The sequence below is a fragment of the Coturnix japonica genome, chromosome 5 (assembly GCF_054131305.1).
Source record: "Coturnix japonica strain WE chromosome 5, WE-NBRP24, whole genome shotgun sequence".
Lineage (NCBI taxonomy): Eukaryota > Metazoa > Chordata > Aves > Galliformes > Phasianidae > Coturnix > Coturnix japonica.
The window spans coordinates 41,955,423-41,979,332 of NC_140667.1; the positions used below are offsets into that span (position 1 = coordinate 41,955,423).

Genomic DNA, 23,910 nt, shown 5'->3' on the forward strand with positions numbered 1-23,910 from the left:
ATAGAATAAACAATAAATACAAGAAAAAGTGTAAAGTTGTAAAAAACTGTATCACCAAGACTACCAAAGATCTGGCAGAGTTCCAGACCACCCTAAGAATGGAGATAAATATGTACAAAGCAAACACATACAAAGAAAATGATTCCTGGAATAGCAGAAACTCACTAATCAAAAGATTTGCATAATAATCATCCATCTGTATGAAGCACCATATGGCAAACAAGACTATAATTTCACTAAATATGCTTTCTAGGAGAAACATGTTGCTTGTGTTTTCAACTAAGTAAAAAGAAAAAAAAATTCTCATCATAAATGGCTGATACACTCAAGCAAAGGGAAACTTTTGATATAAATATGAGTGAGGCAACGAAGGCAGCATGCTGCAATAATCACACAGCTGAAAAACCTATTTCAAGTCTATAAAAGAGTATGTAACAGAATAGTTCAGGGAAGAAAAGCAGCGGGCTACTGGTAATGATTTGCACATTTAAATCTTCATAAGATTTATTACATAATTTTAAGTTTCTAACAAGTCAAAAAACAAATTCCAGCCTAGCTTTCAAGAACTGCATCTGTAAAAAGTAACACTTCTGTATTATTTTCTTATACAAATTTGAAATAACAAAAATGATGATCAAAATTACACAATGTGATAAAATTCGGAACTCTTCCACTTATGTACATGATGAGAACATTAATGTTAACATGACAGAAAAACCAACTTTTGGTCATTTATAAGAGAAAATGGATCACGTATGAAATTTGTTCCTGAACTCCCTGACAAAACTCCTAACAGCTTCTTTAAGAAAAGAATCAAATTGTAGCAGAACTGTATAAGCTATGCTCCATTTTATCACTGTGATATTTAGATAGCTGTATCTCCATCAGAAACATGAATTCACTGATTTTATAGTACAAAAAATAATTTAAGAAAAGCATCTTGATTGGATAAAGATGTTAGGAATGTTGTAGAACTACACGTGCACTCGAAGGCTTTAATAAATGAGCTAATACCCTGTTTCATCCTCTGCTGAGGAAGCTTTTTTGGAAATACATTTAATAAGACTATGTTTACCATTATGGTACTTAAATAAATCACTTGACTTTCTAAAATCCAGTGGCATAAAGAAATGTCAAATCAAAGAAGAAACAATCTGAGTCTTATTGCTGAATGGTCCTGTATTGTGGATTTATAAATATAGTAAGTGTGCAGGAGAGTTCCAGTCTTTGAAGAGGAGGGTAGAAAAATTTATTTCAGTAGTCATATATTCTTTGCTCTTAGGATCTAGCTACATCAGCAGAAGGCCACTCAATCAGAAAACACTGATTGTCATGGAATACACTGATAAAATCTTAAGCAACTCATGGGAGAAAAGCAAATAGAAAAGAGATGGAGTAAAAGATGGGAGAAACTATATCAACTGATTCATGCTATACAGTAGAAATATCTAGAATCTGTTTATTAATCTAGCCTTATATAAGTTGATGCCTAACTGAAACTTTCACCACAAGGAAGCATCTTATGAAATGTCATTTTCACTTTTGATAAATACAAGTCCAGGAAATCCTCTGAGAGATTTTGTTTAGGACACAGTGTTTTTGACCCCCCTTTTGACCTCCTTTAATCCTTAATTTGATATTTTAATATTTGAATAAAGTGTTTCTTGAATGAAAGATCTTTTTGTCAACTGACCTCTGAAACAACAGAAACTTACACAGAAATTAAAACAAAATTAAACTGGAAAATTAAATTGGAATATCTTTCCAAATTAATCAAAAGAAACATTACTAAGAACAAGGTTGATCAAATTAAAGCTTCATCTTTCCCACTGAATGAGATCATCCCACAAGTCTGGGACAGTTACAGCTGTTTCTTAAAGAAAGGGGGTGGGAAGAATAATTAGTAATATAGTATGTAGGGGCCTCTATTTAAAGAATCTCTTTACTGATGGAGTCTTCCCAACTTCCTATATAGTTGTGTCTATCTATCATATCCATTTTAATGAGCTCAACAGAGAAGTCACATCTTTGACCTCCAGGGTGCAAAGATCAAGTTATCAGTTATGCTTCTTTTCAAACAACTCTGAAATCTATTCACATCATGGGCATTACATGACCAATTGTTTTAATTAAACTTGGGCAAATACTGAAAGAAGAGTCAAAGTGACATGTTGCCTAAAGCCTCAGTGTCCGTAATTGATTCATCTTTAAATAATTACCATCTCACCTATAAACCTGTCAAAGCATGTTTTAGGGCTCAGGACTCCCTGGAGAGAATAGTGTTTGATTACTAATTGGTATTGCATTAGAGAAGATGGATGGAGAGGGAGGCCAGGTTTAATGTTTCTTCTTCAACGTTAGCATAACAAGCATAACAAGCTGGTAATTCTTTTTGTCCTAGACTTCACTATTTCTATGTATCTGCTCACCTATATAACTTGGTTGCTATTATGCAACTATATGATAGCTACATGTAACTGCAGAGGTAAATATGCCCATCCACATTCATCAAGGTAACAATGATAGTGAATGCCTTTTAAGCACTAAGAAATTATTGAATTATATGGTGATAAAGACATTTCACCACTTCTGCTATGTATCTTCAACTGCTGGTCATTCACTTTTAAACAACACAAGACAATATGATTTTAAAAGCTGGATGACAAAAATACTGAGTTTAAGATCTTCAAGAAAAGCAAACCCTTTATCCTTTTCCAGAATCCACTCCATGTCTAGTGGAGGCAAGAGAAAAGATAGAGGCCTTTTAATACTAATGAGCAAAGCACAGCAAAAATTAACGCTAAGCAAGGTAATGACACAAACAGCAGTGAGGTCATAGATAGCGCTGTAACTGCAAGGCATACAGTTGGTTTTGGAGTACAAAAAAGAAAGGTAGATCAGTTACAACTGCCAATAATTCATGGCTGTGCATCTCACCTGTATAATTACATAATCCATGTACACAGGAGATTTCTTTACAATACCACTAAATAAACAGAAATGACTGTCAGTAACATGAAGCTGAAGTTCCATGCAAAACCCAACACCTTATGAGCAAGACTCCTATGAAACTGCAGTCAAAGTGGTCATCGCCTCCAAGCTCCAGGGAAAGATGCCCATAATATTTATAGCAGTAGGAAGACTTTCCAAAAACATCACAGCTGTACCTGTTCTGCCCTTCCTCAGAAGTTTTATCAGCAGGTACCATCCCAAAATTGATTCACATCTTAGAGCAAAGCACACGCTCGTGTCTACTTTAACAAAAACATTTTTAAGAAAGCTCTTTCTTCTCAGAGTAGATCTTCCCTATCCACAACAGGAAGTTTGCTACTATCAGGAAGATCTTTAATAGGAAAAAGAAAAAAAAGTATTTCCAAGGGTATAAAATGATATAAAATGAAATAGGGCGTGAAGATTTTGAAGGTGCTTTTCTTTAGTCTGGGCCAAAATGAATATCAAAAAGTATACACTTTCAGCAAAATGAAATTCCTTCCTTCAGTTCTCTTGCTACTTTTTTGCTTTACTGCTTCCAAAAGACAGCAAATAAAACTATTTTACTTCCATAATAGGAACTGGTATCATGCATCCCAATACACAGCAATAATGCTTCCTGAATTAAGAGTTCCCCACATTGCAGTCTCTTCTCATTTTATTCTAGAATATATTCGATAACCTTGGAAGTTTGAAATTAATATTTATGGCACATTTTGGTACTATAATCTTCCTTGAGAATGGGATCATCTATTCATCACAACAAAATCATTAAAGTTGGATGGGACCTCTTGTGAACATTTAGCACTTGTTCAAGCAGAGCCAGCTAGAGAAGGTTGTTCAGGATCATCTCAAGCTGGATTTTGAATATCTCCACAATGATGTCTAGACTTCACAAAATCTCTGGGTAACTTGTTCTACTGCTTGAAAACTCAAATTAAATGAAGTGTTTTCTTGCCTTTTCATCAACGTCAGAGAAAGCAAGATGCATATGAAAATAATTTTCCAGTAAAAAGCAACCCAAGGTAAAAGTGTAGACATACAAACTAGGATTAATCTGAACATTATCTTTAAGCAGAATGCAATCATTTTCTCATGATAAATATTATAAAGCATGCTGGATCTAATTTCTCCTGTTTTCTGTGCATTCTCATCTAGTCATTAGGAAAGCCTGAGCTGTCTCCTCTGGGAGCCATTTTGTTGCTATGTTTATATACAGAGTTCATTGTTTCAAGTACTCTGCAAGTCAGATTAATTAAAGTATTCATTTTGTTTATTCCACTGCTGCTGAATCAAGGCAGACCTACATCTTGTAAGAATAGAAGTACTTTACACTTCTACTTTCAGGGCATACAAAGTATGCTATTACATATGAAGTAATTGATCTTCCTCACAGGGACCAATTATAAAATATGAAGGAAACTGACAATGATACTGCATCTTCATGAGGACCAAGCAGTAGTAGTAACAAAGACACCTATTATTTATTTTTGGCCCCTTGAAGAAGTCAATAATTATATATATAAGGTTCTTGTTAGAACACTGATACACATTGAATAAATACAGTAGGCTTCATTTAAATCTTTACCAACTAGTGATTAATTGTGATCAGAAAGTCCTAGACCTTCTTCAGCTTCATTTTTGCATTTATTTTTACTCTTCCACTGTAGAAAAGAAGAAAAAACTTATTGTTGTTGATCTGTTCTTGATAGGCTTACAGAATTGGTGTTTCACGTATAAAGGGATAGCAAAGATTTTTGCAGGCATTTACAAACAGGATTGCAGGAACTGACGTTATCACACAAGAGGAATCACCAATAGCTATGAACATAACTATAACATAAGAAAACTGAGGAAAGAAAGCAAGCAGTATTACTGCTAACGAAGAGTTTTCTTTTGGTTTTAGATTAATACCGTGTTCTGGCAAAAAGCAGCAGGTTGATTTCTTCATTGTTTTTTGGGGGGCATTTTTTTTAACATAGAGTTCTTAAAGAATAGTGGTCAACTTAGCTTGGTATAGTAATACATTGCTTACCACTGGTTTTAGTTAGAGCAGATTTTTGTTTCAGCATTAGTAATACAGAATTGTCTAATTAAGTTATGTATAAAAAATAAGATGATATAAAACTGTTTTGCTTAAATGAATATCATCTTCACACTTAAATATGTTACATCCTAACAATCCTGAGAATTTCCTGTGTATCAGTACTCTGGAAAACTGTGTATGCTGTTGCTCATCATGACCCTGCTGAGGTCAAGACAGACAATGAGGTAAAGGCAAACACCAGAGTGAAGACGTCATTAGAACTAGAAGCTATCAAGTAAATAAACTCCCACATGCAACCTGTCTTGAAGATTTTATATGTCTTCTCTAGTTAACAATGAGATCTTCCTACAAATTTATACTTGAACATATACCTACTACAAATCTTCAAAAATATATGTTAACACTCATACCTTTTGCTTGTCACCACATTTTTGTCGTAGTTGGTTAGTTGTTTTTATGAAAAACACTTTTCACAGCCTATCAGTCTGAAAATCCCAATAGTTACTGGTGGGGTAAGACTAGAAGGTACTGTAACATGAAAATGGCTTACAGCTTGATTAATCACACTTAAATTAATTTTGCAGACAGTATACTTTGTATACAGTACGGATTAAACAAGGCATAAGGTCTCACACTCAAAATAAGGATAAAACATACTACTGAACATATGCACATTAGTCGGTTTCACTTGATGATTCTGAATGAAGCAACAAAACAGGAATTTTCCCTTGGAAACAAAAAGGAGAGCAATGTGTGATCGCATAACTAAAGACTGTTACAAAACATATAATCTCAAAGCGTCTCAATTACAACCACACAGCACACGCATCTTTGATTCTGCAGCCGTAATATTCTTTTACAATAAATTTTATAAATATACAGTCTTACAGGTTTTAAATTAAGCGAATGTAAGAGCCTTCAAATAAATTATGATTACAGTTTTAAACTACAGCCTCTTAAGAAAATATATATACATATATATTTAAATGCATCAACAACTTTTATCCTCATGTGAGGAACTGGAGCATGCTAATGACGTTACAAAGTCCTGTTGGGAGTAGGGAATATTGCAACTCAAGATTCTTGAGATTCCAAATTATTCCGTATTTCTTGGTGCAAACTTCCAAGAGTATAACAGAATCCTTCCTATAAATTTTAGATTTCATCACCTTGTTATGACACGTCTTTTATAAAAGCCATTGTTCAATTATCAGTCATAACAAATCTGTAAAACTACAGCTGAGCAGTAGGACAGAACTTAATTCAGACTGATCTCTTCTGCTTAGTGGTCTATTTTTTAATAACTCATTAGGTACTTTATAAGAATAAAATTCACAGAATAACAGAATCATAGGGATTGGGTGGGACTTTGGGATATCATCTAGACCAATCCCCTGCTAAATGCAGGTTCCCAATATGAGGTTGCACAGGACAATGTCTGGGTGAGTTCTGAATATCTCCAGAGAATAAGACTCAACAATCTCTCTGGGCAGCCTGTTCCAGAGCTCTATCAACCTCATGTAATAACAGACATACAATACAATATTTTGCAGTCATTCATTATGTACACCGAATCTGGAGGTGTTCAAGGAACCTTTGGATGTTGTGCTGAGGGACATGGTTTAGTGAGAACTATTGGTCGTAGGTGGATGGTTGATCTGAATGATCTTGTAGGTCTTTTCCAACCTTGGTGGTTCTGTGATTCTGTAAAATAGTCAAACTTCATAAAAGCATTAATAATTATGATGTGGAAGTGCTTCTCAGTATGGTGGTGAGGAATATCATTTTGTCATGAGGAAACTGAGGCACAAACAGCTATTCACAGAATGCAATAACCTTTGGCATGTATAAAAATCACAGATTGTCTGACTACTCATATAAGACAATCATAAATATATTCATTGATCTCTGTGTGTTAGACAACTATAGCATAGCTTCCTAAATCATGAGTCCAGAGGAAAAAGAAATTCAAAATCATATTTAAAGTTACAAGTGCCACGCTGTATTACAGGGAATCTTATATAAGCACTAGGAAATTAAGCCTTAAAAGCAATAATAACATACTTTTGAGAATTGAGTCATAAGCAGAATCTGTGGGCAAACTGAATTCTGGCTGAAAGAGAACAGTACTATTTCAGATGCTCATTTGAAATAATTAAAAACCTATGTTAATTCTACATTGTAAGTAAATTCTATTATGAATATTTTAGTTGTCTTTTTCCCCACATTTTTCTTTACAGTATTCATATTGTGAAAATCTAGTTTCCTTACAGCAATCTATATTATATTAGGGCATTATAACTGATAAAGTTGCCACCTATTTTTTTCCAGCTATAGTTGTGTGGGGGGGGAAGAAATAAATGTCTCCAGACAATAAAAGAACTTTAAATTTATCCTAACATTCTTTAAATCTGCTCTTTCTCCATCTTTGCTTTCTCATCTTTCCTTTTTGTATTCCTGATTATTTTACTGTACCATGTCATGCATATGCCTCTTTCCTTTAATTACTTTTTGTACTTACTTGTTCATCCACATTTTTACTGCTAGTCGCTAAGCAACATGCATAACATTAAGACATACATTCATTTATCTTTTAACACGTTCTACTTCCTATTTGTGTCATTCTTTTCCAATACTTTATCCCACTCGATTTTGCTGTCGATTTCCAAATTCTTTCTTGTTTATTAAGAGCAAGTTGACTAAGAATACCTGTACTGTTTTTATTATAATTCCCAAATAGCCACTATAAAGTGCTTTTTCATTTTTATCACTATTCAGTTACCAAAAAACAACAACAACAACCAAAAACAGTTTATGAAAAGAATCATTCCATAATAAAAAAGAAAGGCATTAATAACTTGTGCAGAGGTATGAAATTGAGAATAGAATAAAGGCTACCAGGAATGGACCTACTGGAAGGGCAAAAGACCATGAATTAGAATCTAAGTTTCTCCTGCTTTCATAAACATGACAGAATCCTGGAGATAGATAAGAGCATAAATTAGATACAGCTGTGAAAAATAAGCTAATATAGGACTTAAAAAGCAGAATATCTTAGATAAACCAATTACACCAAGAATTAGGAATGGATGCCTTGATCCTGTACCTGTTCCTTGAAAGCTGTACAGAATAGACAAGAGGTTGACTTTACTACCTTTTTTTTCTGAAAGATCTTTAGGAGTACATATGCATATGAACATTACAGGTGTCTACTGGTAAGAATTCATATTCATACTTTAAAAAAATAAATCAAAAAAGCTTGGTTATAAGTGATCACAGAATATAAAAGAAATTCAGCCATCTGTCATGTTTTCCATTCGTGAAATATTCAAAAAACCAAACAGGGTTATGGCAGGCTAAAAAGTGGCTTACACTGTCCAGAGAATTTAGTCTTGCCAAATTATAGATGCTATTAGCATCAAAGCAATTTTTTTTCTCTTCAAAAAACAAAACTCTTGGAGCAGAAACAAGATGTTTAGAGTGCAGAGAAACAATGAAATGTAGCCTTCTGCAGAGTTCCTGCACCTCCCTATCACAACACATTCTCCAACAATTTCTTCTTTTACAACACTTCCAATTTCCACACTTCTCCACCTCTTCCTTTTTCTTGCAGAGTCTCCCCTGTGTTTGGCTGAGTAAGAGGCAGTATATGCCACAATCAATTGAAGCTATATGTATGTAAGCAGGGAGTAACCGGTATAGTATATAAAGAATTAAAAAACAGAGGTAGCATTGGTCAAAAGTCATGAAGTGGAATAAGGAATCAACATGTCTGCAGACTCCAAAGTAGGCAGTATTTTGCAATTTGCTTCAGCAACACTTGTTATTAAACATTTATTCTACTTGTTAGCATACATATGGGCCCTTCTAAAGGCCTTTGATTAACTTTGAATTGAACTGTGCAGTAGAGTGCCCTCTTCAACCAAAAGTATATTTGAGCACTGAAGCACCTTTATTTTCAGATAGTTTTCCCATTGACTCCAAAATCTTGTTCCTTTCTTAGTCCTTCACCAACCCCTATCTGTTTAAAAGGGGTGCGGAAGAAGGGAGGAATGGAGTGCCATTCGTTATACCATCAGCATGATTTGTTCTATTCCAGTGTTAGATCAATTGCTCTCCATTCCCCAGATTTTCTGTAAATATTTTATGTCAACAAACTTGGTTTAAAACAAAGCATTCTACTTTCCCCGTCTCAATTACCAGGCTTCTGGCACTTAATCATAAAGCATAGGTGTAAATTTTGCTGCCTTTTCTTTTTAATTAAAATATATTTATCTGCAATCATTTTAAATGTGTGCATTTCTTCACTGCTTCACTGTTGCCTGCAAAGGAGGCCCTGCATAAAAAGGCCAACAAAGTTCTAAACCATCAGGAAACACAGGCAACACCAGCCTCACTTAAAAGCTAACTAGATGACAGAATCTGTATCTTTATGGTCAGCAAAGAATAAAACAGTATAAAAGACAAAAGTGTTACATTTAAAAAAACCTATTAATAAGGAGAACATTTTCCAAACTTATTATATTCTAACTACTAACACTGATTGGGGAAACCTGTGATCTCTGAACACCAAAAGTATTACTGACTTGACGTTAGAAGATACAGTCACTAAAAACCCTACGCTGTTCTGATATCGTTATACGTCTGTGTGAGGCACGATTATTGTTTACTTTCTTCTAAATGAAGGACATGTGCAATTGCAAAACAGTTCACTCCTAGAAGGGGCTGTCCATGAAAAGCTTCCAGTCAGAACAGTCAGGATTTAAAACATGAAAAACAGAGAAATGAGCCTGTACAACAGCAGCTGTGCTATGTGAGCATGTGAAAATAATTATAATACACATTAACTAAAATCAATCTTCAGGAAAAAAGGAACAACACTTAGGCGAAGGCAGGAGAACAAATTAGTTAACTACAGTCTTGTTAATTAAATGCATCAGTGACTCTTATTGACCTTTTTCTCTAGATGACCCCAGATCAGACTGCATTTCTGAAGCACAGTTTGTCTGGATGAAGAAGTTAGCTTGAAGAATTTATTAACCTTCTGAAAGAAGAAGCCATAAGGAACAGAGAAAATAGTTGACAAAATTCTTTCCAATAAAAAAAATGCCTTTTTAATTATTCTAAAATGTTTCTGCTTTTTTTTTTTTTTTTTTTTTTTTCTTTCTCCCCTCCTCCCCTCCCCCCCCCAAGAATTATTGATTTACCAATATAGAATTAGTGTAAGAAACGATCTATTAGGTTCTTCTACTGGAATAACAGTCATGCTGAAAAATTCAGTCACAGTGTATTATGTATGTTTATGCATAAATAGAAGACTGCCACTATGTATTTATATTTGCTCTACACAGGTAAAGAGCTAACATCGCATTTGGCACTCTGCTGCATATACCATATTTGTGCTACTCATGGGGAGAATAACTGTAGATAAAGAGGTATAGAAAGAAGATGTTCTGTCAAGTCTGCTGTTTAGATGTATGTGACAAATAGCTGAGTATTTATTAGAAGAATCAAGAGACACTGTCAGTTATAGTAGATGACATTAATCATAACTGTCAATCAAGAGAACAAGAGTTCTTCATTCACTCATTTACTAAAATTCTTTGATTTGATTTGAGAAGTTTATAACCAGGGGACAAAGATATGCACATATAACACAGCTCTGGGTGACTAGGAATACTCAAAAAGATAAAACCATAACACAAGATAAAACTGCATCCTTTGGGTTCATTCATGGCCTACTTTCAGAAAACTTATAAATCACCTGGAAAGTAAGACTTCAAATCAAGGAGGATTGAAATCATCTCTTCTACCTGTTTCTGCAGCCTATTTGGCATCACAGAGTTACCTACTGAGGAAGACCTGAATTTGTTCCCATAGGCTTTTGAGATATAAGAAATATGAACCTCAAAATGTATTCCTTACAAAGTGAACATATACTCTGATGCCTTCTACTTACTTAATTCTGACCACAGACTTTCAATAGGCAGTTAGTCAAGTAATTAAATCAATAATTGAAATATAACCCCACAAAATTTTAGTTTTACTGAAATTAGTTTTCAGTTTCCAAAGCAATTAATTTTATACTTCCTTTAAGATGTAAACGTTAAATCAAACTTTGTAAACACAGCACCTCAACTGTTACATAACATTTCACAAGGGAAAAAACAGTGCCCTAATTAAATATGAAGACTTCGTGATTGTTAGAAGATTTTGAATTGTGCAAAGAAAATGGAAAGGAATCCCTGCTTTGAGCCACCAACAGCCTGCATCAGAATGTGCTTCAAGGCTCTAAAGCCAACTGGCACAAGATTATTAATTCAGAGGAAAAAATCCTGAAATAGGAAAAAACATTTTCTAAACTGTCAAAAGTATTTTTCAAAGTTCAATATTTGCTAAGCACACGTAAGGATTGGGAGGAGACTGAATTCTCTTGTAGCACTCATACAGAGTATACATGGTATTTCCCATTATCAAAGTAGAGGGATTATGTCATGCCAGGTAGACCTAGCAGAGGACAGAGAGCATTGATGGTACATCACATTTTGACAAAAGGAGCTTCTGCTCTTTTTTTTTTTTCTTGTTAATAACTGTCAGGCTGAATCCAGCCATACATAATAATGAAAAGGTGTCACATCAGGTTACTCAGATGACGCATCACTTGATGACAGATATGGAAACTTTAAAATTCAGCAGCCTTTGCTAGGCTATGAAAATACCTAAAATAACTCAGAAGAGTCTGCATTCAATGCAAAGGTTGAAGTTACAGTTGTACAATTCAAAGATACAGAACTTGGATTGGGACTGTTCATAGCTGAAATGTTTCTATCAGTTTTATATGGAAAAATAATGGCCTATATTAGTGAGAAGCTCCTAAACAGTTTGAGAAAATTCCTAGGGAAAAAAAAAAAGTCATTCTAAGGAAACATGGGAATAAAAATGGAATATCTGACAAACAGAAGTTCTCCTTCCCCATCTCCCTTGCCTATCACAGTGGTCATAACTGTGCTCAAAATAAGAAATAATTTCAAAGCACTTTACCCAATAACATCACTTTTTCCCTGTATCTTTTTAATAATCAACATAGACAAAGGAAGAAAAATAGGGGGAAAAAGCTGTGAAATAATAGGGATTGGAGGGAGAATTAGAAATTATAGGACTTTATTATTTATTATTATTTAGTTACTTTTTTTATCCAAAACTATAAGGATAACCAGTTTCACATATCTATGTAACTATGCATGCCATAGTTCTTAAGACTGTGGTACGTTAAATGCTCAAAATATTTTTGTTACCTAGTAAAACAGACATCATTTATTTAAGATGAAGAGAACTCAGGTTCTGGAATGTATTATTTCACATAAATACTGCTATTTTTTTCAGTAAAACTTTTGCTTACAAAATCTCTGTGAAAGAAACAGTACTTCTGCTAAGTATTTGTATATTCAGAATGTAACCCCAGTGCTTAACTCAGTCTCCCAAGGTTGCTACTATGACTTCTGAGTTTCTTGTGTTGTAATAGAAATGTTAGAGGCATAAAACTGTCTGGTCCAACATAACTTTGAAAGTGGAGCCTTAGATTAAGTAATCCATGGCCCCGTGAAGCTGACCACTGAATATTTCCAGTGATGGAGGTAAGGAGAATCCACCAACTACTTTGTCAGGCTTGTTATAGATGTAATTCTTCATGATGAAGACTTTCCCCTCCCCGCCCCCCTCCTCATTCAGACAGAATTTCCCCTGAAGCAACTTGTATATATTATTCTATAGCATGGTGCATCCTGCTATGCTGGAACCTATTTACTGATTGAATGATTTTCAGTTCAGAAGAATCATTTTCTGTAACATTATTAATCTACCAAAAGACAAGACATAGCACTTCTTCAGGGGTATCTATAATCTCCTTTTTTCTAGGTTTCCATAAGTAAAAGGTGATCATCTCTTTCTATAAAGGTGATCATCTCTTTCTATCAAGCTTAAGAAACCACCCTAAAATTGTTTAGTCACAATTAAAGGCATTATCAGACTTATGAGGGAAATAATACAACAAATGAATACAATACATATGAATCTGCTTAAACAAATAATTATGTGAATGGTTGAAACAATGATGCCTGATCTCCCATAATTTGCTTTATTGATATTTTAATATTAACTTAAACAAAATACTAAAGATTAAATAAAGGGTCACTCTGCAGATACTTAACACTTGGCCTGTCACAATGAAAGCAAGCACCAGCTTCACGTATTTCTTGCAGGTTCTGTTATCATGTAACTTCACAAACACTTTTCAACTGTGCAGCAATTCCGATGTTGATTAATTTTCTCATAACTCAGCAGAAAAAAAGAACAACAACTAAAACGAAAGAAAACTAGCTAACATTTTGGCTCAAGGGCTATTCTTTTACTATGCTGCAGAATTTTGTCACACGTTTTTCTACCATAAAGGGACCCTGGACTTTGCAAACACTTCCTTGCTGTACATTTGTTGCTACTTACATTACCTACTATTGATTAAAGTTAAAAAGAAATAACAAACTGTTTTTCAGTCTGTCAGCATACTGCAAATAATAAATGCCATTTGTTTTGATAAAAATCTTTTATTCTTAACTCTGGAGGAAAAAATCTACCTTTAATAAAAAGTACAATCAGGGAGCTTAGAGAGCATTCTTGCCTATAGGGTAGAAGTGCTTGAAAACTAACAAGAATTGCTGTAATCTAATGGTGATTCGGCAGCTTATTGGAAATGAGTTTGATAGGGTCAGTCTTTTTGCTGTTCTCTATCATCCAATGCAATTAAGAATAATCAGCAAATTGAATAAATACAAGGTACTGCTATAAGAACTGTTTCACGGTTGAGGTGTGTTAGCAGGTGAGACAAAAGATATCTGTGCTGCTATTACCTCAGATGTTATTCATAAAAAAATCTTTCATGTTGTGAATTTGGTCTATTTTATAGCCAACATATTTTAATATTTTTAATTATATGTCACAGCTTCATCCTGTCTGAAAGAAACTGTCTTAAAACAGAGCCCTGAGGGTATGACCAGTTAAGCACATACTGTGGTATTAGTACATTTTAATAAGTTGCAATGCCATGAATGTAACTGTTGAGCAGTGCTTGTAGAGCATCTAGACCTCCTTATTCCCACTCTGCCTGCCTTGTGTGTAACTGGAGGTGGGCAAGAAGCTGGAAGAGGTCACAGCTAACCAAAAATGACCAAAGGGATATTCTGTACCATATGAGGTCAGGCTTAGCAATAAAAGCTTTGGGAAAGGAGGAAGAAGGGGGGGATGCTAGTGATTATGGTGTTTATCTTCCCAACTAGATATTAAATATGCTGAGACCCTACTTTCAATGTGCCTGCTGGTAGGAAGCAGTGAATGAATGCCTTATTCTGCTCTGCTTGCAGGCACAGATTTCCTTCACTTGTTAAAATGACTAAATTTCAACAAACAAGTTTTTTTTTCAATTTTGCTCCTCTAATTCTTTGCCCCATCCCACTGCAAGGGGAACGAAGAAATCACTGAGTGGGTGCTTAGCTGCTGGCCAGGTTCAACCAGCCTGGTTGTTTATGATGTTGTTTATAGATACAAATACAAATCAAAACACATTATTAATGATTACCCAACATATATATCTACTTTTAGGATCTCTTCTGCTTTAGTTAACCCATTCAGAAATACAGTATTGAGAAAGCAGACTTTTGCATCCTGTAAAGGAGAAACTCTATGACATAGACAAGCAGATCAAATATAGTCCAAGAAAAATGCTTGAGAGAAATAATTCAATGAATTGCTTTATATAAAGTATCTTTCCCTCCTGAGATGAGCATTTCCCTTCTTTCTAATAATTACTTACAAACTGAAATTTCTGCACACAAACACACACTACTGCTGTGCTGTTATAAATATTGGGTCTTATCCTTTAAACCCTGTTCTTCTGAATGAGAGATATAAGACAACATCTTTCGATTACTTTTTCTCCTTTCAGATCCCGCTCTCTATGACAGCTGTTGGATTGCCTTCACTCGTCAAATACCAGAAAAGGACAGGCAAGAGAATCTGGTGGCTTATTTTTACTTCATGTCTTTCTGAAATGACATACTGATTATAGAAAAGTCATCTTAACTCCACTCCCTGATAAAAGACTACAAAGATGCAGAGCCAGGTCTTTCACACCTTGATCTTCTGTCTAGCTTACCATCTTCTTTTACAAGTTCTAAAGCAATGGTTAATTAGTTGTGGGAACAAGCTTTTAACCAATGAACTAAATAAAAATAAAGTCTGCATACAGATATGCATGGATAGACCAAAAAAATATATATATATTATTTTCTAGTAGAGATGGCTCTCAAGACGTAAAGAAAAAGACATGTATAGGTGATGTGTGATAATATGAAAGGCTGCAAGACAGTTGCTTAAGAAACAAGAACAACAAAGGAATAAACTACTGCAGGCATCACCAGAGCTGGAATGACATTGTACTGTGTACTATGTTTCCATGGCAACTAGCCATAGGAAAATGAATGTTTCATATTCACTGTGCTCTGCAGTATATGTCTGTAAATCAAACTTGCATAAAAGAGCATAAGATTTCCTCCATGGGGTTGCTCTGAAAACCAGGTTATTTTTTTCATTATTAGATAATTACATGAATGAAAAACAAGACAATTAGGTCTTTTTTTTTTTTTTCTTTTTTTTTTTTTATGGAAAGTACCAATACATATAAGAGTACTAGTATACCTCTAGCGTGTCATTCTATCAATCTAAGAATACAGCAGTGTAAAACACTGTTCACGAATGCCTTCATTTCTTCCTTAAGATCCAATCTATGTTTGCTAGCTCTAAAAACTGAATGAGACTTTTCTGTCCATTTTTGAGCTTTAGGACATTTTTCATCATTTAGAGACTCACTCACATTCACAAGCGATTGGTTTTCAGCTCATTCCTGTTACCGTTTCCATTATCATAGTCAGGAATTACCATGCAAACATGTATTTTCTCTAAACAGATGATCCACCTAAGACAAATATTTTCTTCTCAGTTGCAATTAATAATGCTGTATAATTCTAATTCATATTGACATTACTTAAATATTTTTTCTAGAATTTGAGTCTTGTATTAAAAGACAACATGCTCACGTTCAGACAGTAATTTATCACAAATTATTACTTCAAAGGATGTGTCACATTTCATATCAACACTGCTAAATGCACAACAACAGCGTTATTATAAAGAAATTCTTTTCTCTGTTAAGCCTCAAAAAGAGCTCCAATATGAAAGAACATATCATCACACATCACCACATCATTTACCTTAGCAGGTATTTCTGCAGCTCAACAAAGAACGTTGAGTTTTCATGGTACAATGGCACTTCAATGAAGTGAAAACTGGGCACATGAGGATTAAGTCTAACAGAAATGCAGTATTAGCTCAAAACGTAGAAACATTACATTACTGTTAATTTTAGATTGATGCAAGATTACAATCAGTTAATAAAATCAAGATAAACTGAAAATTCACCCACATTTTGTGAAACTTCAGAAATGATTGCAGTATATTAATGAAATTTGTAAGAAAACTGTCAGGAGAAATAATGCCCACATTAAATATTATTTTATCAGTAAGAGATGAAAATATATTTAGCCCTATTCCCATTTCAATTAAAAAGAAAAAAGCAACACCAACAACCAAGGCCAGTTACTATTCTTAGAAATACCACTGAGTGGAATTACCTTTTGTATTTTCCATAAAATAGAGCACCTGTCATCCCAACCTGAAACTCGATTACCAAGTTATATTAATTCACTACATTTTTTAACATTATACAGTGTTAAAATAAAGCAGAGGCACTAACTGTATGTTTCATAGCCCAGCAATCCAGTAAATACAGCACAGTAACAGGTCACAAACTCATGTAGTGAGTTCACACAGCCTGAAGACTGACTTCTGACACTGTCTGAGTTTGCCTGACCTGCTTGAAGCTTTTTACTCGCTTTAACTCTAGCATCAGTTCTTTTAAGGGTCAGGATAGTATACGTAATTTGTTCTTCTCATGTTTATACAGCACAAACATAAACTCTTGTTACTTCAGACTATTTAAAACTATGTAAAATTAAATATTTATAAGCTTACAATAATGATGTAGAGAAATACCAGCCTGGTTTCACAGCAGAGACCTTCCAACATAAGACACATTACTCAGAGCAGAAGAGCACAGCATAGAATGTTAAGATACAGGGCACAGGCTATAACACTGGAGGACCATGACTATAAACAACTCACCAAGAGTCAGTTAGAGAAATGTAGACACAGGACTGTACAAATCCGGCACTACAGATGATAAAGAGAGCAAAGAACAAGTATCTAAAACATAATATGTGCCACATATAATAAATCTGAATACAACATGGGTCTGCAGACCAATGAAGAAAGGGGAAATGCATAAAGTATGTCAGCAGATGTATAAAAATGACCATAACTGGATGAGAAGAGTGAGAGAAAAGAACTCATCCACATGAATTTTAAACTCTTCCTAGTGAAGAAGACAGGACAATGGCAATTCACTCAACCCTGTCCACCTGGAACCTGTGACATCAGGACTGAAAAGGGTAGTGAAAGACTTGGAATAACACCAGAAAGGAGTAAACATTATGAAGTGCATGTGATGTATTTAGCTTTATTACTGAGACTTCTCTGTAATACAGTATTCTGTATTATTTTTATGTAATTTTTAGATTTATGTTAGTAATTTTTATTTGATTGGACTGCTAAGATTTCAGATTATTAACAATAACATTTGGCTTTGTGTATCTGGCATCTCTCCTTTTAGCCATAACAAGATTTCAAATTAACAGCTAAACAGGTAAGACAGGAAAATTATTATTCTTTAGGTCTTTATTATGTTATTTAAATAAGTTTTAAGTCTGTTTTAGTATTCATAAAACATATGAATGATAAATACAAGCATTTCATTTTCAAGCCTTACATTCATTAAAATCAGTATAAGATGTAGGGATTCCTCATCATGAGCATTTTGGATATGTATTAATCAAATCTACTTGACCTGAACAAATTCAGTGGGGTTCTTCTTCTTTAATACCAACCTGTTACTGATGTTCTCCCCTTCCTGAGTCCTGCATAGCTAAAATACTCCTGCTTTCATTTTTATGACAAAGTATGTGTTGAGAATCACACCCTAGGAGAAATTAATTCCCTGCTCTGTATGGTATGGGGAGAAGTACTACACGTCTTTCACCTCTTTCTCATATCCTTTAAACCCTTGTGACATCAGCCACAGACTTAGTTTACACTCAGAAGTTTCATTTCATTTAAAATATAGGAAAATAATACATGGAATCTTCCATCATTAGCTGACATGGCTTGTAGATGGCATGTCAATTAAAGTTTTATAAACAAACAGAAAAAAAAATTCCTTCAAGAATTTCATAAAGTTCTGAAATGTAACTATGAAATATTTTCTCAATCTTCCTCCTTACTGGTTCGCATCACAGAGTGTTCACAGTATACAAACTACATTCATTTCAGATAAAATTAAACAGGAAGTTGAGTTCCCATCGGGCTCCAAAAGCATAACAACAATTGAACTTCCCTATATTTAATAAACTGATTGTGATTGGAAATTTTAAATTGGGAAATTCCGTTCACAGAAAGAAGGACCACAGATTTTCAGAGCTGTATTACAATATGAAGCTATGTCTGAACTTATTTGACAATTCTTCACATAGAAAAATAATGAAAAGAATATATTGAACACAAAGTATTAACAAGAACTATATTTGATTTTCTAATAGAAAGAGCCTTAATATTCAAGAAAAAGTTTCTAATCACTTCACGGAAATATTAGTTATTAGGGCCTTCATAAAAGTTCTTAAAGTAAGACACTAAAAGGCACTCAAGCTACTCAATGCCTGTTCATTTCTCTGCAATGTACCAAAAAGCAATTGCAGAAACATTTGGTTTTAAAGAAAATATACATCATACCTTAGAGATGATTTCCACCTAATCTGTTGCATGCTTTATGAAGTTCAGGCTTGAACTGTCTACAACCTCATTCCTCATTATATGATGCAATATGACTATGTTGTTTTTAATGAGTAACATGAAGATACTTGTTTACATGTGCTCTACCAAACAAAATAATTCATTCAACCCTCACAAAGTGACCATTTAATTTTTTTTTCAAACAAAATTTGAGTAACAATTTACTTTCTATATTTAATATAATTGTATTATATGTAATTATATGTATTATATTTTATGTATTATTTATACTATATTTGTATTGTTCTCGTATTATTTACATGCAAACTGTTTGTATTTTTAGTATTAGTTATTACACATTGACGCAATAATATGCTGAAGATTGTATCCTCAATTGTACAGTAGAATGTAATATCACTTCAATTAACCGAAATATATACGAAGGAAAGACTGCTATTTGGATTGAATAAGGATTTCTCTACTAGTCTTACCTGAAGGCTTCAATTATGATTCTTTCAGATAATTTTGGAAGAACAGAATTGAAGGTTTTCTTAAAGTCTTCAAAAGTCAAGAATCCTCTGTCTTTTAAATCACAATTAGACAAGAGAAAAAGAATACAGAAATATATAAAACTTCATCATACAATTATGTTTGTATACAGTTAATCAATTCACAGTTCTGAAATGATTATATACTAAATTATTTTTATTGCAAAATATTTTAGAATGGCTACGTTATATGGAATGAGCATATATTTATCTCTATCCAATGGTTCCTTTGCACCACTGTGGCCTCCATTCAAAAGTACTGTCTATAACATCCACAACTCTCTCATTTAATTTTTTTCATTTTAAAAGTAGACATTTTGAGTTAAAAATTTCAGATTTGTGAGATTTTGAAAATGTATATTCTAAAACACGTGAAATTGCATTCCACATCTATCACTGTCATTTACATCTTCGCCACTATAAGCATTATGTATCAGAAAAACTTTCTTCCATAAAAAAAAACTTTAATACTGTTGAAGATCCTGAAACACATCAGTGTGATATCAATTGATCAGTCAGTTAGGTTCCAGATCCAGCTAGAAAATAAAACATTTCAAATCAGGCTGTCACAGATGGCGTGCAGCAAATAGCAAGACAAACAAAAGCTCAGTGCTTGAAACAGTTAAGTCCTTTGAAATAACTCACTAAAAATAACACTTCAAAAGCTACTTTTAGTTCAGAGCAAAAAGCTGCAGTGGATGCTTATCTGATCATCCCAACATCTGATCTACCATATGTTTCATTTTCACTGATTTCAAGGGCCAAAGTCCTATCTCAGGTCAGGAGGAAATCAGAAAAGATAAGTCTCAATGTCTGTTTAAAGAGAGACACTTGATGAACTTTTCCAGCTTAGTGATGGGAGACACTCCTTGTTTTATAGCAGGAACTTTTTGTTTTCTAGCAAGAAAGAATCACTACATCTTCTTCACAAAGAATACATGAAAAAATTCACTTTACTTTGGTTTCCATTCCTTCATCTATTATGAGATGTAAAATAAATAAATAAATAAATAAATGGAAATCTAGAGCCACCAAAGACAAATCTCTAAAATACATGGCATAAATAAATGAGTGGAAACACATGGCTAGAAGTAATGGAAATAATCATAGAATCCTTAAAGTTGGGAGGGACCTTTAAAGGCCATCTAGTCCAACTCTCCTGCAATGAACAGGGACACCACAGCTACGTCAGGTTACCCAGGGCTTGATCCAGGCTTGCCTTGAAAGTATCCAGGGATGGGGCACCCAAGGCAATGAGAATTAGTAGGTAAGGTGAATAGCATAGAGATTCATCTTGTAGGAGCTCACAGTACAACAGACTATCTAGAGCTACTAAATAGAATATTGCAGTCAACTGTCTCTGACTTACTTACAGTAATACCATTGCTGTCTTTGTTACTTTGTTTTTTACTTCATGTGACAGCATTCATGGCATCTCATCTTAATCTCTTGTTTCTTTCGGGTGTTCTGCTTTACCTCATTGTTTAAGAATTACTATTCAAGATACGTAGGAGAAGAAGCTTACCTTGCATGTCAAAAGCTGTGAATATTTCTCTTGCTTCATCACCATACAGTTGTGCAGATTTCTTTGCACTCATGAGACTTAAAAACTTTTCAAATAATATACCTAGAAAAATTGGAAGTTCAGATAAATCTCCCTGAAAAAAATCTGTTTTACTTTCCTCCCTCCTTAAAAATTTGTATGATTGTCTAATATTTGTGAATCATTTGAATTATACGTATAAATGAAAAAAAAATAGGAAATAAAGTTCTTCAAAGTTTGCTCATGCAAACATTTCACTATCTTATACATTTTCTCATGTATTTTCTATACTTGAAAATAATGCATCAGTTTCTTTCTATTTTTCCTTCCAAGTTATTTGCCATCTCATTTTCCTTTGTGCTGGAATGAAATGTGGACATTTCTAAGTCAATAGAACTTTCGTGCCAAGGATAAAGATCCATAGATGCTGCATAAACAACGTATCTGGCACCATTCCCAGCAGGGACAGAACTCTGAAATAATCAGATAGAGATTCCTATGAGATTCACAGTAACATTAAGCTTAAATGTGAATCTGTTATTTTTCCAGTGAACTATATGAAAGCCTTTACCTGTACAATTACCTTTTTAATGAATGGAAAAAAAAGTAATAAATGAAGATGCACACCTTATTTGCAAGCTCTTTTTAAAAATCAAACAAAAACCTAAAATTAAGAAATAAAAATGCACCCCCAAAACTTCAGGTCTTCTCATGAAATATGCAAAATTCCTGATAGAAATATTACGGCAGATACAATTTATTTTGGCAGAGATCACACAACAACTAAAACAGTCTTTATGCTTTATGCTCATTTCTAGCAGTGGAATTTTCTGCAAAATGTGGCAGTATCTGGTAGGAATGTTTCTCATTATCAAATAACGTAACAAAAGCTCTGCACTTCTCCTTCTTTTGATTCATTCACACTCCATTCTTTCTGCAGTGATTCAAAAGCAAAGCTCCTTCAGCTCCACCTGCTGTCTCAATTCAAATCTTACTCCAAGCTTTCAGATTTCTGGTGCTTCTTTCCTCATTTCTTCTTGAAAAATCATACATTAAGAACTACTATAATCTCAATTCCCAGAATTACAAAGACGTGTTGATTTCAACTGCTACACTCTTTACATGCACAATTTACTTAATAACAGAGGTTGCCAAAACACACTGAACTTGTCTGCATGAACAGCTTTCCATTCAACTGGATAAATAAGAAAATGAAACCATAAAAAAGCAATATAACATTTCCATCTATTTATTTTTCTCTCTTTCAGGATATTTCAAAGTAACATGTGAGCCCAGAAAATTACAGTATACATTCTTCATTTTATAGAATGACTCCTACAATAGAGTGCCACCTATTCATTGATTGTGAGAGTTGGCAATCTGTGAGCAGCTGAATGGGTTGCAAATGGATCTCAACACACAGAAAGGTCACCTTAAAAAAAATACGCCATCAGATATTGAGAGATCCGTGTCTATTGTCATACATTCATTCATTAATTTTCACTCAGGCATTCATACACAGATTTTATCTTACTAGAGAGGGAGGAAGTAAAATCTTTTTAAGGATAGGGCTTAATGAACACAGGCATCATAGTTAGAATAAACAGAGAGCCTTTACAACGCCCTTCAAATGTATTGATACAAGAGGGACTGCATGGCCAATGGAATGGGGGGAACGTAGTGATAAAAACACCCAAATTTTTGACAGTTTTATTTTTCACATGAATCATCTCTTCCCTACAGTTCACTGCACAGCCCCAAAAGCAGATGTACTGGCACCACTGATAAGGTCGAGTACAAGAGGGAAAAAAAAAACAACCAACAAACAAAGCAAGTAGAACAAGGTAAGTGGGTGTTGCTACAGACAGAAATATTTACTGAACTGTGAGAAATATTATTTGAACTGTGCTGTAAGACTTGTGTATTTGCCCAAGTGAACAGTGAAACGGTATCAAAAGAAAAAACGTTTTTAATGAAAATCTTTCTCAATACTTATCAGCTTGAACACCAACATTTTCTAATTACTTTTCTCTATCACTGATCCGTATAATATTAAGAAATGCTACTCTGAGAAGCAAGAAAAAGTTCAAAAGTGAATTCCAAGCTAAATTTATCATAAAAGCACTAGAAATATTCAAAAACTCAATGAAATCCTATAATCCTCTTTAATAGTTACGGTCGGCTCATTTATCATTAATCTGCATCAAGTTTCTCAAAACTCCTTAGAGACCAAGCTTCTGATTTTATTTATTTATAAGTTAATGAATGAGAAAGGAGTGGAGGTCATTGACTGATGGATGTTTGTACATTACCTGAATTTTCTGGTCTCACAGAAGACATTATCGAATCCACCTCCACCTGGAATGGAGAAGATATAACACAGTGGCCAAGTGTTCATGAATGCAACTTCTTCCATCTATGCTACTAGAATACAAGGCTGCACATACTTGCAGCACTGAAACACTTTCACATGGGAAGAGATAAGGCACTGGAAGCTTTTACTGCAATCAAAGTACGGCCTATTCTGGAGAGCGGACATGCCAAACACGCTGTGACCAGTTAACCTAAGTCTACATATCCCATTTGGCCTACAAAGCTTTTTCAGACTGAGCTGGGCAAATAGATGAGAGGGTTCTTTTTAGAATGCTTTAATAAGATGTGCCAAAGAGCAGCTGGAATTTGTAAGCAGCTCTGAGCTCAGACTGCTCTTCCATACTCTGGATGCCAAGGTGCCCTGCTTCTGGCATCTTGATCAGCAGCAGATGCTGAGCCAC

General features: G+C 34.2%; 1 protein-coding gene across 9 annotated transcripts in view; it reads right to left on the reverse strand.

Annotated features, from left to right (window-relative positions):
- EFCAB11 (EF-hand calcium binding domain 11) overlaps nt 1–23,910 on the reverse strand; it is a 60,386-nt gene that overhangs the window by 34,020 nt on the left and 2,456 nt on the right. For 7 of the 9 annotated variants that reach the window (XR_014946760.1, XR_014946761.1, XR_014946762.1 and 4 more), the window contains exons 3-5: nt 23,449–23,494; nt 21,119–21,220; nt 19,537–19,627 (exon numbers count right to left, since the gene is read on the reverse strand). Coding sequence is in view for 6 of the 9 variants with exons in the window: in XM_085549343.1 (XP_085405469.1) it covers nt 19,537–19,627; nt 21,119–21,220; nt 23,449–23,494 (239 nt within the window). In the remaining 3 variants the exon portion in view is untranslated. Of the gene's footprint in view, nt 1–17,326; nt 17,375–19,536; nt 19,628–21,118; nt 21,221–22,369; nt 22,569–23,448; nt 23,495–23,910 lie in introns of those variants that run through there. The other 2 variants (XM_085549344.1, XM_085549346.1) reach the window with 2 other exon arrangements.